The sequence below is a fragment of the Dermacentor andersoni genome, chromosome 4 (genome assembly GCF_023375885.2).
Source record: "Dermacentor andersoni chromosome 4, qqDerAnde1_hic_scaffold, whole genome shotgun sequence".
Classification (NCBI taxonomy): domain Eukaryota; kingdom Metazoa; phylum Arthropoda; class Arachnida; order Ixodida; family Ixodidae; genus Dermacentor; species Dermacentor andersoni.
The window spans coordinates 45,484,323-45,498,396 of NC_092817.1; the positions used below are offsets into that span (position 1 = coordinate 45,484,323).

At 49.6% G+C, this 14,074-nt stretch overlaps 1 protein-coding gene across 1 annotated transcript in view; it reads left to right on the forward strand.

Moving 5' to 3' along the window:
- The first annotated feature begins 2,118 nt into the window (after positions 1 to 2,118).
- Positions 2,119 to 14,074, forward strand: part of LOC126537043 (uncharacterized) — a 62,424-nt gene continuing 50,468 nt past the window's right edge. The window contains exon 1 of the mRNA XM_050184157.2: positions 2,119 to 2,577. Within this exon, the coding sequence (XP_050040114.1) occupies positions 2,551 to 2,577 (27 nt within the window). The 5' untranslated portion in view covers positions 2,119 to 2,550. The remainder of the gene's footprint in view (positions 2,578 to 14,074) is intronic.

The window sequence follows — 14,074 nt, forward strand, 5'->3', positions numbered from 1 at the left end:
GCGTCCACGACACCGACAGACAATAGAAGAGGACCATGGTAAGGGTTACTGGCTAGTTTCCTAGGGCTGTACTGGCAAAAATATTCTTCGCTAGGACTGTTCGTTAGCGCTAGCGGAAGCCAATGGCGATGTTGGGCGCATTATAAGCGGACAATGGCAAACTGCACTCACGAACTAAGAACACTGCGAATTCGTAAGTGCCATTTGCCATTAGATGGTCGCCTTCGATAATATTGTGTCCAGCATCAGGATTGCCTGTAATGTGCTCTTACGAAGGGTCGTAGCATTAGAACTATCGATGAATACGGGCCCTGGTTCGTTTTCTCCATTGTCAATCAACGCATTTCCTATACAGGTGCCTAAATAGCTCACTCGTCCACCTATTTTCCTTTACATGCATCAGTCGTCTTTCGAAGAAGATTTTGTTATTTGCTTCCCAAGTCTTGAACGATGCCGAGCTCATGTTTCCCTATGCTCCCTTATATGTGATTCTTCCATGTTCTCCCAGCGCTGGTATTCCAATAGCCTTCTCATTAGTGTGCAGTACAGATTGTACTACAGATTTTAAGCGCAGCATCGACGCAGCAGGCGTAAGTCCTGGAACCATTGCCCCACCGCCTTTCTCCTGCCTTTCACTTTGATTACCTCCATGTCTTTCCATGTACCTTGTTACGTTTCGCCTACAACGCGCGGTAATGCCGGCGCGGATGCAACGGACGCCGGGGCTTTGTTCAAAGCGGCGGACATTTTGGCCCGTCCGACGCCGCCGCGACGCCTACCCGCCAAGCGTGTCCAGGCGTGTTTCAGTGCCACGTGTCTTCGTGTGTGCGTGTGTGTGTGTGTGCCCTCGCTTGTCAAAGCGCGGCAGCCGGGGAGCGGAGTTCCCCGAATGAGGAGCCTGGACGTCTCTCGGCTCAACTGTTCACGCCGTCGTGTGGGTGAAGGTTGGCGATGCGTCACTACACTCGGTTCAGCAGGTCTCTCGGCCCGACAGTTCGCGCCGTCGTGGGCTCCTGCTGCGCCGTCCCGTGACCTTCATCCCGTGACCTTCCCTCCTTCCCTTTTGGACCGCGACGCCGGGAGTATAAGAGCAGCTGCCCCCGGACGCCAAGGGAGAGGCTCCGATTTGTACTGTTGAGTTACGTGCTCTCCCGTCTCTCCACTTCGGTCGACCTGACCGGCCGCTCTTTTGCTATGTTAGAATAAACAAGTTGTTCTGTTACCAGTCTTCTCATGCTTTGCCGGGACCTTCGGATGCTTCCAGTGCCCCAGGCCGCCAGGCCAACGCTACCCTTGGGGCTTGCGACCCATTGGCAATAACGGGCGTCAGAACCGAGACCCCAACAACTCGTGCCAGCGGTGCGATTACAACAACCTGTTTCCCTCTTTCGTCAGTACTGCTAGATATTTGTAATCACCTGCCCTTGATACGTGATTTCCATACATTGTGACCGGATTATCGGTCATTCATGGCTGCATCAGCGCGACCAAGAAACGGAGGGGACACCACACGGCGCTCACTCGTATCATTCATCAGTCGTGTCATAAAGTGACAGGAAGCCTGATTTCTGTGCACTCGTGGGAGAGTGACATCCACGCTGTGCTGGTCTGTGACTCAAAACAGGCAGCAATGTCGGCAGCAATGACCTCCTAGCACAGACCAACAGAGGGATAGAGAGACAGAGATGATAAATGAAAGGCAGGAAGGTTAACCAGGACTGAGCCCGGCTGGCTACCCTGTACTGTGGGAAGGAAAAGATTACGAGAAGACCGTTGCGAGGATACCTAGAAGGGTAATTTAACATCCAGCCTGGTTCAACATTCGATTTTACGTCCCTCTGACAAACTGCCAAGCTCAGACAGACGGCCGCGGGTGCTGAAGGATCCGTTGAGGACGGGTCCTTCAGCTCGGAAACTGACGCGCCGGAACAGCCGGGCGAAGCTTCGTCGTCGGGTCGTTCGGTCGGTCGGTCGCGTTTGACGCCTAGCGTTTTGCAACGCGACCCGGTGACGGCGTCTCGCGCGCGCGCAAGCTTGTTGTCGTCGTCGTCGTTTCGAAGGGGACGGAAGAGAGGGAGAGGGGCGGACATGCTTGCCAGCATCATCGTGGAGGGCGGGCGAATCGGCCGACCCGACCTTCGCGCCGGGCGGCTCGTGTCATGAACGACTTCGCGCGGCGCGCTCTTACGTCGCTGCTGCCGCCGACTCCTTTCTTCTCCTCGCTGCACGCACCACGCCGGCACATCGTCCTTTCTCGGCAACACCCCTCTCTCCTCCCTCCCCCCTCCACCCGCGCGGCGCTGCTGCCTTCCGAGAGAGCTGTCGCCGCCGTCCGTCCGTGGTGCGCGGTGGAAAAAAAGCGCGCCGGTCCAGTCGCCGCTCGGACATCGCTCAGCGGCAGCGGCAGCGCCCCACCGACCAGCGTCACCCTCCAGCGAGTGAGCGAGAGCCGTGCTCTGTCCACAACCACCGCGCTGCTGTCCGGCCCGGCAAAACCCGTGCACATACGTACAGCCAGCGAGCCAGAGGCGAGACACCCTCAGCAGAGAAATGCTCCCCACGGCGATGCTTCTCCACGTGAGTGCCGCCACCCGACCGCCGGCCCATTTGCCTCGTTTCGGACGCTTTAACTTCGCTCCTTTCTTGCTCTTCGTTTTTTATATTTATCGCCTTTTCTTTCTTTTCTGTGATTTCCTTACTGCTGCTTCTTCCTTTACGGTTTTTTTTTTTTCCTTAACGTTCGCTGCTACTCTCACGTGTCCGCGCGTGCGCAAACAACGGTCGCGCCAGTGGAGACACTGGTGCGATGAGTACTGCTGCGGAAGAGACGACGAGGAATGGAAGGGGTGTTTTCGGTGAACGCTGGAAAGGGTTGCCTTTCTGTGGGATGACTTTCTTTTCATTCATGCGTGCACTCGCCACTCGCTTTCCCCGAGCAGCGACAAGGCCGGCATACTGTAGCGATTCATTTCGCTAGATTCCATTGCTTTCTCATCAGCTACCGTTCATGACCGCTACTGATCCTTGTGATACCGTAGGCCGAGCCCCAATCGGATCACTGACGAAGCGCGAGATTAAGGAATGACATTGGAATTGAATCGTTGCGTATTCCTTTCTCTCAGTTCTATTCCTCTCTTGACATCCACCTTTCACGACTGGTCGATCCTGGTGGTGATAACATAGGAAGGCAGTCGCCTCTTCAACAACTGACGAAGCGCGGAACGGAAAAGTATTGGGATAGCCCAGCATTCACAATGCGTCGCGTAAGCGCTGCGCGCGAAGGGCCATCGCCGTCTCGTTATCACCTTAATCGCTGCCTGTAGTGTGGTGCGCCTCAACGCTGGTCCCGGAGGAAGCAGTCTTACGTAAGACAAGTTTTGTGAATGCGTGCTCAGGTCTTCAAGAGATGATGTCTGTACAAGGCTCGCGCTCCGCGCTTGCTGCTGGTTCGTTGAACTGAAACGAGTGTGTTGTCAACAACTTTGTTTATGCCGGCGGGGCCGCCTTTGGCTCTGTTTGCGCCAATACAACTTTTTATATTGCGCACGTCTTTGGTGTGATATTTAAGAGGGAGGTGCTGAGGCTCCTCCTAAAGTTCCTCCTTGATAGAGGGTTGGGAAGGGAATGGTGCGCAGTATGGGCCGTCGAGGTTCGGAAAGCGCGCAACGTATTGGACTCCGAGTGAACTTGTTTTTAGTAATTGGTGTTGTCAGTTGTACTGCGAAGTATTTCAGACCGTATCACCGTTGGTAGGTGGCGTTCAGGCGGAGCAATTACCGGCAACTTTTGAAAGGCTATAGTTCCGCCTGCAGCAAGCAACGCCCTTTCTCCTCCTCCTCCTTCTCCTCAAAAATTGGAATTGAATTGTAAATAAAATGTAGGAAGAGTAATTATTTATGGCACTGTATTCATGACAAAGAAAGATATAGATTAGCAGAAAATTCGAAGTATTAAGGGTCCGTATTTACAGAAATCTCTTAAGCTATAGAATAGTTCGTAAGAGGAAATGCCAGCCTAACCAGATGCGGGACGTGTTAGCGAAGGCACCCGGCCAATTGTGACATCACTTACGAACGAAATATCTTGTGAATTTACTCGTAGTTTTCTTGCTAACTCCGTTTTAGTATTATGCTTTTTTTATGCTTCTATAATATCGCGTCTAATTTAGGGCCTGCAAGTCAGAGCCACCTTCTGGACGACATTCATGCATGTGATATCTACGCGAAAGTTTATCTTCTTTCTACTTCTCGACTGGCACATCTCTCCACGTCCTGCCCCACTAAAATGCACGTAGAGTTATATAAAGGTTGCGAGTGAGATACTTACGTCAATTCTGGTGAAGATCAGCACCGATCGAGTTAGACAGAAATGTAAATCTCGCGATTACTTTGTTTCGCGTCAGAATTCCACGCTTGCTTGCTTTCGCTACCGGCAACTACAGTAATCGAAATGCCGGCTAATACTATTTTGATACGCGCTCAAAACAACGGGTGCTGAGTTAACGACACAGAGAGTTTCACAAAGTGCTAAGCGCGCAGCTCAAGCGTAGGGATTTGGCTGAAACTTAAGCTCAAAATTTTGGCTAGGGCTCGACTCGTATTATAAGTTTGATTCGCTTGCTCCATTCTTAGTACGCTGAACAAGTATACTTTAACAGGAACATAGTCCAGTGTTTGACAGAAGCTAATCTGACCGAGGACGCAACAGACGTGACATAAAACGTGCACTCGTCTAAATACACATACTAAATGTAGAACTTCTGGTCATACGGGTATCTTGTTTGCAATATCGATGAAAAGCTATGCCTATGTATTAATCATCGAAACAGTATGCCTAACACACCGAAGCGTTAGGAACGGTTGAAATTTATAGAGACCATGACCGAGGACACATGGCCTGTGCAAACTCTGACGGCCTCTAATCAGGGAAAATCTTCCGGTCGCGTTGGACGACGAAGCTGTTCGGGGAATCCATCGGGAAGGAATGTGGATCTCTGGAGGATAGGCCTATTTGGGTTTACCTGGAATAAATTTTTTTGCTAGTTTAAGCATGTCGAACGCTCTTGTGCTGCGCCTTATTAGTCTCAAACAACACGTGTACGTTTCGATTACTGGACACGGAAGAAATACTTGCATAATATCCAACGTTACACAAACACTTGGGAAAACAGTAAATGCCTCACGAGGCGGACTCCTCAGGTACTGACTATCAACTGGATTGCTGACTTGATTATCAGTCAACGTGAGCTGATACTTAGCACTTACGTTGTCCGCTTCCCTTTGTCCTGTTTTCTGCACCATTTATATAATGATAAAAGCAATTAGCGCAACTTCATACACTGGCTAAAATGCGTTCATATGACGAGGAATTTTCATGTGGCATGCGACACCGGGCGAAGACCAGAAAATTTGCGTAACTGTCCGTTTGTTTCTTTTTGGATCTGCAAATCGGTGAGGTAAATTTCCTTGTGCCGCATTAGTTAGGTCAACTGACTAGCAAGTAATTCTGTCATTGTTTTTTTTTGCACGGTAAAAAAAAAGTACGCGAAAGCTTCCCTGAATTTTGTCACAAACGTCGTGTGGTCAGGAAGTACATTCTTCAATGAAGGATGGATCACGGTGTCACACTATGCGCAGTCTAATCTTCCATTTCTGAAGCTGCGTTTCAAACTTGCAGCTAACTTAACTGTTCAGTGGTCGACGGGTGACATATCAGCAATAGTCGTAGCGCGTGCGTAAGCCGCTCCTGTATTACCTTAATAAGAATAGTCATCCATAAACCATTGTCTTTCGATAGCGACCAGGCGGGTCGACGACTGATGGTTTGGCGCTTCCTTCGCATGCGCATGCGCATGTAGTTACTGTGCCATCATTTCTATCCCCGTCATTGTGCGACACTTAAGTTGATGTTCGCCGCTTCTATTCGGTGTTGTCGATCTTCCTATACACATGTCTGTGGTTTGTTCGCTTGCGTTTCCGTACCGTGAAACTTGTCGATACATGATTAACCTTTTTCCCACTGTATGTTTGCTCGGTTGCTGAATACCAGCGTTATCTCCAGCCGAAGACAACCTTAGATATCCGTGAGGGCCCTTCACGGCTTTCGTGTACAGAAAGTGGTAGGGAACTACGTCCGTGTTTCACATTGTATAATGTATGTAGCGATAGAAGTGCGGTTCACGTCGTATCCTCAGCTTAAATGAGGCCGGTGATTACGCAGGGGGGGGGGGTCGACTAAGCAATCGGTCGCTATACTGCAGGACAAATGTGCCGCATGCGATCCGAATCGCTCGGTAGCGACCTTCAGCTCAGGAAGATCGCCGTCATCAGGGCGAGGCGCGATCGTATAACGTCGCTTCTCGCCCTGACCCTTTCTTCGCTGCTCGTACTGCGTTTTTAAGATGTCGCGTCGTACGCGCCGAGTCGCATTATAAGAGTGCAGCGTAGTAGAAGCCACAGTTCGATGAAATAACTTGCGACGGAATTCACATGGCTTTCGTGTGTCAGAGTGGTACATCGCCAACGCTATAGTCGTTATAAACCATTTATTTATAAGCCCCTGTTCCTGTAAAGTTCACAGACTGTTTGTGACTAATTTCTGTAGGCAGCTACATACTATAAAAGTATGTAGCCGTATACTACTATCACTAGTATATGGCCCTAGGTTGTACAACACCGAGGCCCATAGTATGTATGTAAGTACATACAAGGCCATGCTTTCAGGCAGTCTATAGGCAGCTTTCACGTGACTTCACAGACGCCGTATTCACACCCCATTCATACGTTACACTTCACTGCTACCGATAAGCCGAAAACAACTGCGTAAGATTAGGGTGCGGCCTCTCGACAACTGGTACTTTAACATGGCAGTTGTGATCACATAGGTGCAAATAATCACTTGTGAGTATGTTAACTTGCAGCCTTACACCGTTGGCCAAATGTTGTCTGTGTGATGACTGCAGGCTAGGATAAGGCTAAAGAATTATGTACATGGGAACGCATAAAATAATGTCCGTGAACACTTTATTCACCATCCAGATCTATTTCTAGATGGACTCACAGTGGTTTACGCGTCACTTCACAGGACCACATGCTGTTCTATCAGTTGGCTAGCCGCAAACGGACATCAAAGCTGTAGAAACCCACGAGCCACTTTACAAACCTGCAGGGTTGTGAAGTGCAGTAGGGACTGCCATACCTGATATTCACCTTCCAAGTATTCACGAGCGTGTAAAATGCGAGCACAGAGAGTAGCGCGAGTTTTAAAAGAGGATTGGCGTACTCGCCAGCTCCGGCTTTCGAGGCGGCGTGTACACATTGCCCCCAATTTGTGAAGCATGCGAAGAGACTGGCAATACGGAGCACTTCGCACTGCCTTGCTGTGCGTTATATGACGGAGAGAAGCTTATTCTTGGTGCCCTGCGAAGAGGATGACTTTCACAAGATTGTGCGCAATATTTGTTGCGTCAGGGAGGTCAGGAGATTCTTCGACGGGATGTCTCGCGCTTCCTGCTTAAGTGTATTTCATCGTGACCGTGGGTGTTTACGAGTGTATAGTGATACGAATTTATATCTGTGAAAGTGGTGCTACAGGCGGTGCGATTGCCAGCCATGATTGCCAGCCACCACCAGGCCCCCACTAGATCTTTATTAGATAGCTAGTGCCTTGCCGTTTGTAGAATTGTTCGGCCTACAACAGCAACAGATCGTAGTGACGTATGTCACTACGACCTGTTGTGTTTGTACAGGTCAGGAATTTTCGCTATAGTCGCGATGGTCATGATTGTAGAAGTTTCGCTTTTGCGCGAAACGCGAGCCCTTGCGTGATAAACGCGCGCACCGTGAAAAGAAAATTGGTTTTCATTCCATCGCCCTGTCTTGCTGAAGCAATGGGGAATGTTAGAGTGTGCTCAACCCGCTTGTACCTGTTTTGTATTTCATCTGTGGCGCCAAAACGCATTATTTCTTATCAGCAGGTGGCTTATACGTGTAATAGGTCTAGTGGCAAGTCGTCAATCCTCCCCTTTGACCGCATGAAGTCAGGAGTAACGTCTACAAGACCTCAAGGTCTCTGTTAGTATACGATGTGCTCAACACAAAGTCGTGTTCCGATCAATAGTCATACGCTCGTCTCGGGCCGCGTCATTTCGTGCCACCGTCACCGCATAGTCACCGGTTCAGCAGCAATCATCTCCGTCTGTACATTAAGGATCAGCCTCGGTAGCAGGGCGATACCTCTCATTATATATGCGACGAGTCGTAAAACCAACCGCGCACTCTCTGACGCCCTCCCGCCGCCGGGACAACGGCGTCACATGGTCAAGCTCCGCCGCGCCGCGTCCGTTGGCGTCGACTGATCACTGCCTCTCGACCTCTTTCGCCAGCGCTGCTTTTTTACGCGGGGAGGAATTTTCTGCTCCAACGGTGTCTTGTGCAATGTTTCACCGCTGGCGTGTGCATGCACAAGGGTAAAACGTCGTGCTCCTGCGTAAATCGATTGATTTTGTACTCCTTATCATTTTTTTTCCATTTTCTCTTCCTGCGTGTATACGTGCTCTGGGATACTTCGAGTCTGGACAGATCATTCATCCGTGCCTTTTAATGCGGTTCCGTGGTCGCGCTATGAAGCACGACCTGTAGCGGCGACTGTTCGTGCGTGGTCGCGCAACGATTTCTCGCTGGCGTCATATTACCGCGCACGGATGACTGCGTTAGCGGCGATGCGATATCCGTGGATGGTGGCGGTTGGCCAAAACGACGAAGTTATTATGTTCTTTTATTGTTATTATTATTATTATTATTAATATTAATATTATTATTATTATTATTATGTTGCGCAAAAGGATGACTCCTTTCTTGGTTTGGGGCAAAAGAAAGCAAGACCGGCGATACTGTATGCGATAATGTTCTTTTTACATCGAAGCTTTCTTTGCCTCTGTTCCCCATTTCTGCTGGCGCTGGCTGCCAGGCGTCTTGCCGATTATACAACTTCGGTCACCGGGTGTATGACACTGGGTGCGTGCCCTAATGCGCAACCTAAGCCACGTGTTCAACTCGACAAGCGCATGCGGGTGTGTGAACGTTGTTGGCCGATACATGCGATACAGATCGGGAGAAACCGATCTGATATCGATGAGTTGATCCGATACAGACTGCGAGGGAAACCGATATCGTCTTTCTAGTGCGGTCTCTGCTTTTCTAAAAGCGCAGCCATTTGCGTAATTCAAACACACAGAGAATGACTGAGCAACGAGCCGGCTTTCGCGGCAAGGCGAGGCAAGGGATTTAAGAAGTGCTAGGGCAAAGACGGGCCGGATGGCGCTGGCGGTCGGTAACTCGGCACCACTCATGCACTACAGCGATTCAACACCACATCGCCACATCGTAAGCCATTACGCACAACAGAATTCCTATATACCTTCTTCCTTCATCCCTAGTTTGTACGCCGACGAAGCATATAATGTAGGTCGAAATCAGTAAAATACGCGACAGGAAGATGACCTCAAGTGGAAACCGCTTACTCTGTTTGCTAATTTTCTTCTTATGATTTCGTGTGCAAAACCTGTTGAACGAGAGCGCTGACGGTGACTCAATCTCGTTCCGTTTCTTCTGAGCCCTAGGGGCTCAATGTATATATCCAGAACGCGCATCTTTTCGAATGCGTCGACGCCATTTCTTTCCTTTTTCCACGAAAGAAAAGAAGAAGAGAACAGGCTAGAAATGACCTAAGAAGGTGCTTCTGTGTAGCAGTTGCCTAACTCTGCAAGGTTGGGAATGGCATATATCCGGTAGCAACGTTCCGCTGGAAGCGGTGAGGAGAGCTCATATAATATTTTGAGCACGACTGGCCTTTGGTGATCGGCGAGTCCGCTAAGCGTAGCTGCCGAGACCATTTATGAAACGTCATGCTTGTGCTTCGAGGGAAATAAAGACACGGTGAACGGAAAAGATCGCTAAACGCTGTCTCGCTTGGAAAGCACAGAGTTATTCGTTGAGCCCACCATATGTGCGAGTTGGTTTTAAAGTGGTCATCGTTACGTGTGCTGCAGATTACTTAATTTCTAGCTGCGAGGAACGTCTACTTATCGATGTAGACTCGTAAAAAAACGCCCCCGTGTCACGCTATGCTCGGTACAGCTTTGTCCGCTTTGTGCCTTCGCGAGCAGACGATGCTGGCCACAGCTTACGACCATCGTGGAGAAATGAAGTGAGTTCGAATGCCAACGTCCATTATAAAGAGAGGGAACGGTGGTCGAGGACGGGTTTATAATAACGCTATGGTGGCTAGAGTAATAACGCGATTGATTTTAACCTGTCCAATGGTATGACCACACTTCGGAGGTCTAAACGAACCATGTTCACATACAGCTATGTCAGTGTGTCACTTTGAGAACCTCTGCTGCTGTCGCAGAAATTGATATCAGAGTCGTGGCAATTGTTGAAGCCCCCATTTTCTTTGTACGCTTGCCCCCATCAAAATGAGACCACTGCTGGAAGGCCGGCAATCGAACCCTCAACCTTAGTAGCTGCTGAAAGCCACAGCAGCTGAACCAGCGCAGCGGGTCATCGTTGCACCGTTCTATCCAGTCTCCTTGTGTACATTATATTTATAGGGTGCCACGGAGCGGGCCGGGCGGTTGTGCTCGTGCAAAGCACGCTGTGGGAATATAGGAAGGCGAGGTGTTTGATTAACGACGTGCAGACGGTGTCCGTTTTTTTGCCGACGTGCAGACGGCGCTCACTCGGCCGCTTCCAGATTTCCGCGCTCTCCGCGTATTTTCGGCGACGAGATAGAGCAGCGGGGCTCCTTGACGCGCAGCGGCGTGTTGAGATGTGGCTGGACCAGTTTGCGCCACCGAGCGTGTGGATGCTCTGCCGAAGACGGTGTTCCGTGTTCGTTTCTGGGGTATACGTGCGCACGGTTTTGCTTATTTTGTTTACCTAGTTAGGACAAAATTAATAGCCTCTCAGATCGTGCGCAAAACGAAATAAGCGCGTTGAGATTAGCCACACGATTAAGGAAGATATAAGTGTGGCTGACGCGATTATGATGATGCGCATATTAAAAGAAAAAAAAATATAGAGCAATCACAGCAATCGTGAGGTACAGGTCCAATTTTAGTCTCCGGCGTTATTGAACATAATATAGAGGGAACGTAGTACTCCGTAGGCTGCGTCTACATGCGTGCTGTTATGCAACGCGCATCGTTTGGGCGTAAGGTGTGCCACTTTGCGCCGAGTTCATATCGCTTGCTAGGTGTATAGTCTAGTGTGGCCGTAGGGATTACTGCGGTGGTCGAGTGATCTAGGCGCTATAGGGGGGCTACAGCTCACCCGAAAGAGTAGAAGCGAAAGAATGTTTTCATTGAAAGGATGACCTGAATGCCTTAGCGCTTGCTTCCGAGTTACGGTTTTACTCTAAACCACAGCGCCGGTGACTTCCGTTTTTCTGTCATCGTCGTGACCTTCACCTGAGAAAATGGGTCACTATGCAAAAGTCTCACAGGTCTTTCTGAAAGTAAAAAGCACTGCCCCCCCCACCTCGCCCCCCAAAAAAGAACAAAAATAAACCGCTATTATTTGCAAACGTGAGAGCAACTTCAATATTAAGGAGGTAATTGTTTCACTGTACGGGCATCTGTTAGGTGCACAACATATGTTACGTGGCTGTGGCCATGGCACTGCAGTTACGAACGCACCAGAAGCTGTAAAAACAGATGCCCGGTCTGTATACCGTGTGACGGTCTCCAGACTCTACTGCCCTTTGATAGGTCTCGCTCAAACTTTTGCAATGCTAGGTCCACCTACAGCAAGCAACGTTACTCCCCTCTCTTCTTTACCACGGGCGCTATAAAAATAAAAATAAAAATAAATAATTAATAAACAAAAAAGAAAAAAAGAAAAGGAAGAAGAACATGCGGAATCATCCCACGCACTGTGGGAATCGACGTAAGCGAATGTTCGCTTTGATCGAGGACAAATAGCCGTGATGTTGACGGCGAATGCTTAATTTCCTAAATGCTTTGTCTAATACGAAAGTGGCGAGTTGATGTTAAACGTTATTTTGCGTGCACCATAGCTGTTTGTCTGCGCAGTACACAGAACACACAGCGAGATGTGTTTGCTTGAGTCGTCGCGCGCCATTCTTCATAACCTCCGAGAAGGTTAGTATTGTCATTGCCGCACACGGCACATCGTATCGGGGCACAAGTGTTAAACTTCAATTGAATTATGGGGCTGTACGTGCCATAACCACAATCGGACTACGAGTCATGCCGTAGTGGGAAACTGTGGATTAATTTTGACGTCCTGGCGTTCTTTAACGCACGTGCACGTTTTTGTGTTTCGCTCCCGTCGAAATGCAGCTGCCGCGGCCGGGATCGAACCCGCGACCTCGAGGAATGTCATAGCCGCAAAGCAAGCACGGTGGGCACAGAAGTGTTGATTTGATGTGCGACCGCTTCCGTAGTGAACCCTATGCTGCTTTAATGCGGCTTTGCAGTCTGCGCGCCTAGCGTCAGTCGTCAGCTTAACACATCTGAATTTCTTTTTCAGGAATAGCAGAAAGCTCAGTACCTTCAGTTTGCCGTCAACCGCAGTGGTGTCTATAGTAGTAGCGTTTCTTTGCCTTCCCACGTCATCTTTCCTGGAAGTCAAAGAAAGAGGCAACGTCAGCTTCGTTTTAATATAGATATCTACACAGTTTTTGAAACTCGTGAATGAACAACATATTTAAAACAAATTTTGCATAGCACCGAATCCTTCTCGCTGCGAAGCCAGTGAGCCCGTAATCACGGCTTGTCACTCCGTGCTGTTCTAGCGCCTCCCGCAGTGTGCTGGTTCTTCTGCGTCTGGTGTAATTTATTTATTTATTTATTTAAATTGTGATATTTGAAATCTCGAACAATATGTCAACGGCCTCTCCACAACGCTAAATGTTGAATAAATGAAAGGTTTAGATAAAGTGAAATATTCTTCAGCAATAAGGTTATTCGCTGTGCCACACTCACAGCAGTCACATGCACAAGGAAACGAGGAAACATGACTTTTGTTCTAGCTGCAACAGAGAGAAAGACCGAGTTAGGGATGGTGCTTCGGTCTATGATATATATATATATATATGTATATATACACACGAAAGAAAGAAGGGCAGGAAGTTTAACCAGAACGGAAAATCTCGTTTGCTACCCTTACTGGGAGGCCGGGGGCAAGGGAAAGTAGAAACCAAATAAAGTATAGTATATAGAGTGTTATGGGGGCAGCACAGGCACACATGATCACAGCCGGTCACGATTGTGGCACGCACCGATCACAGCACAGGGTCACGTGCGGCGCAGCGAACACCCTTTAACGCTAAAGCGGTTTGCGCATGGTTCGGCGTTATGAATTGTACTACTGCCTTCGTCAGGGCGTCCTGTTAAACTATAGGCGAGATTCCAAGCCCGGCGCTTCATTCGGAAGTCTTAAGATCGAGTCGGGGTTTAATTAGGCGTCGTGTATTGAGAGCCACGTGTTTTCTATAAGCTGTACGCTTGCACTGACTGTGCTCGCATATTGCCGGGCAAGGCGCGGCGTGCTCTACAAACCGCTCTACATGTCCGGCTGCCCCCAACTGGGTCAGTCTCATACACAGAGGCGCTTTCCCTTTCGTTGCGCCCAACTTCCGCCGCTGCGGTCCCTCGTCGGGCTCGTGGAAAACCGTGTGTCGCCGGCGCATGCTCTCGGAAGCGTAAAACGCGGGCGTTTCCTGCGCGCTGCCTGGGCGGGTTTCCCCGCGATCCGCACCGCTTGCGCGGCGCGCGCCGCCTGTCACACCTGCACCGCAGCGGGAGACGGGCTTCCATTGTTTTCATCGCTCTCTTTTTATCCCCTCTTTGTTTTCTTACTTGCCTTCTCCCGCTTCGCCGAGCACTTAAGACACGAGAGACTGGTTTCTGTAGTCCTGGTACAACGGCAACAACATTACCGCTGCCTCTTCCTTGCCGGAACGCACTGCAACGATGTGCCTGGGATAATCGCATAAACGTAGCTGCCGCAGGAGTGCAGAACCGCAAGCTTGCCAACGTGGGCGTTGG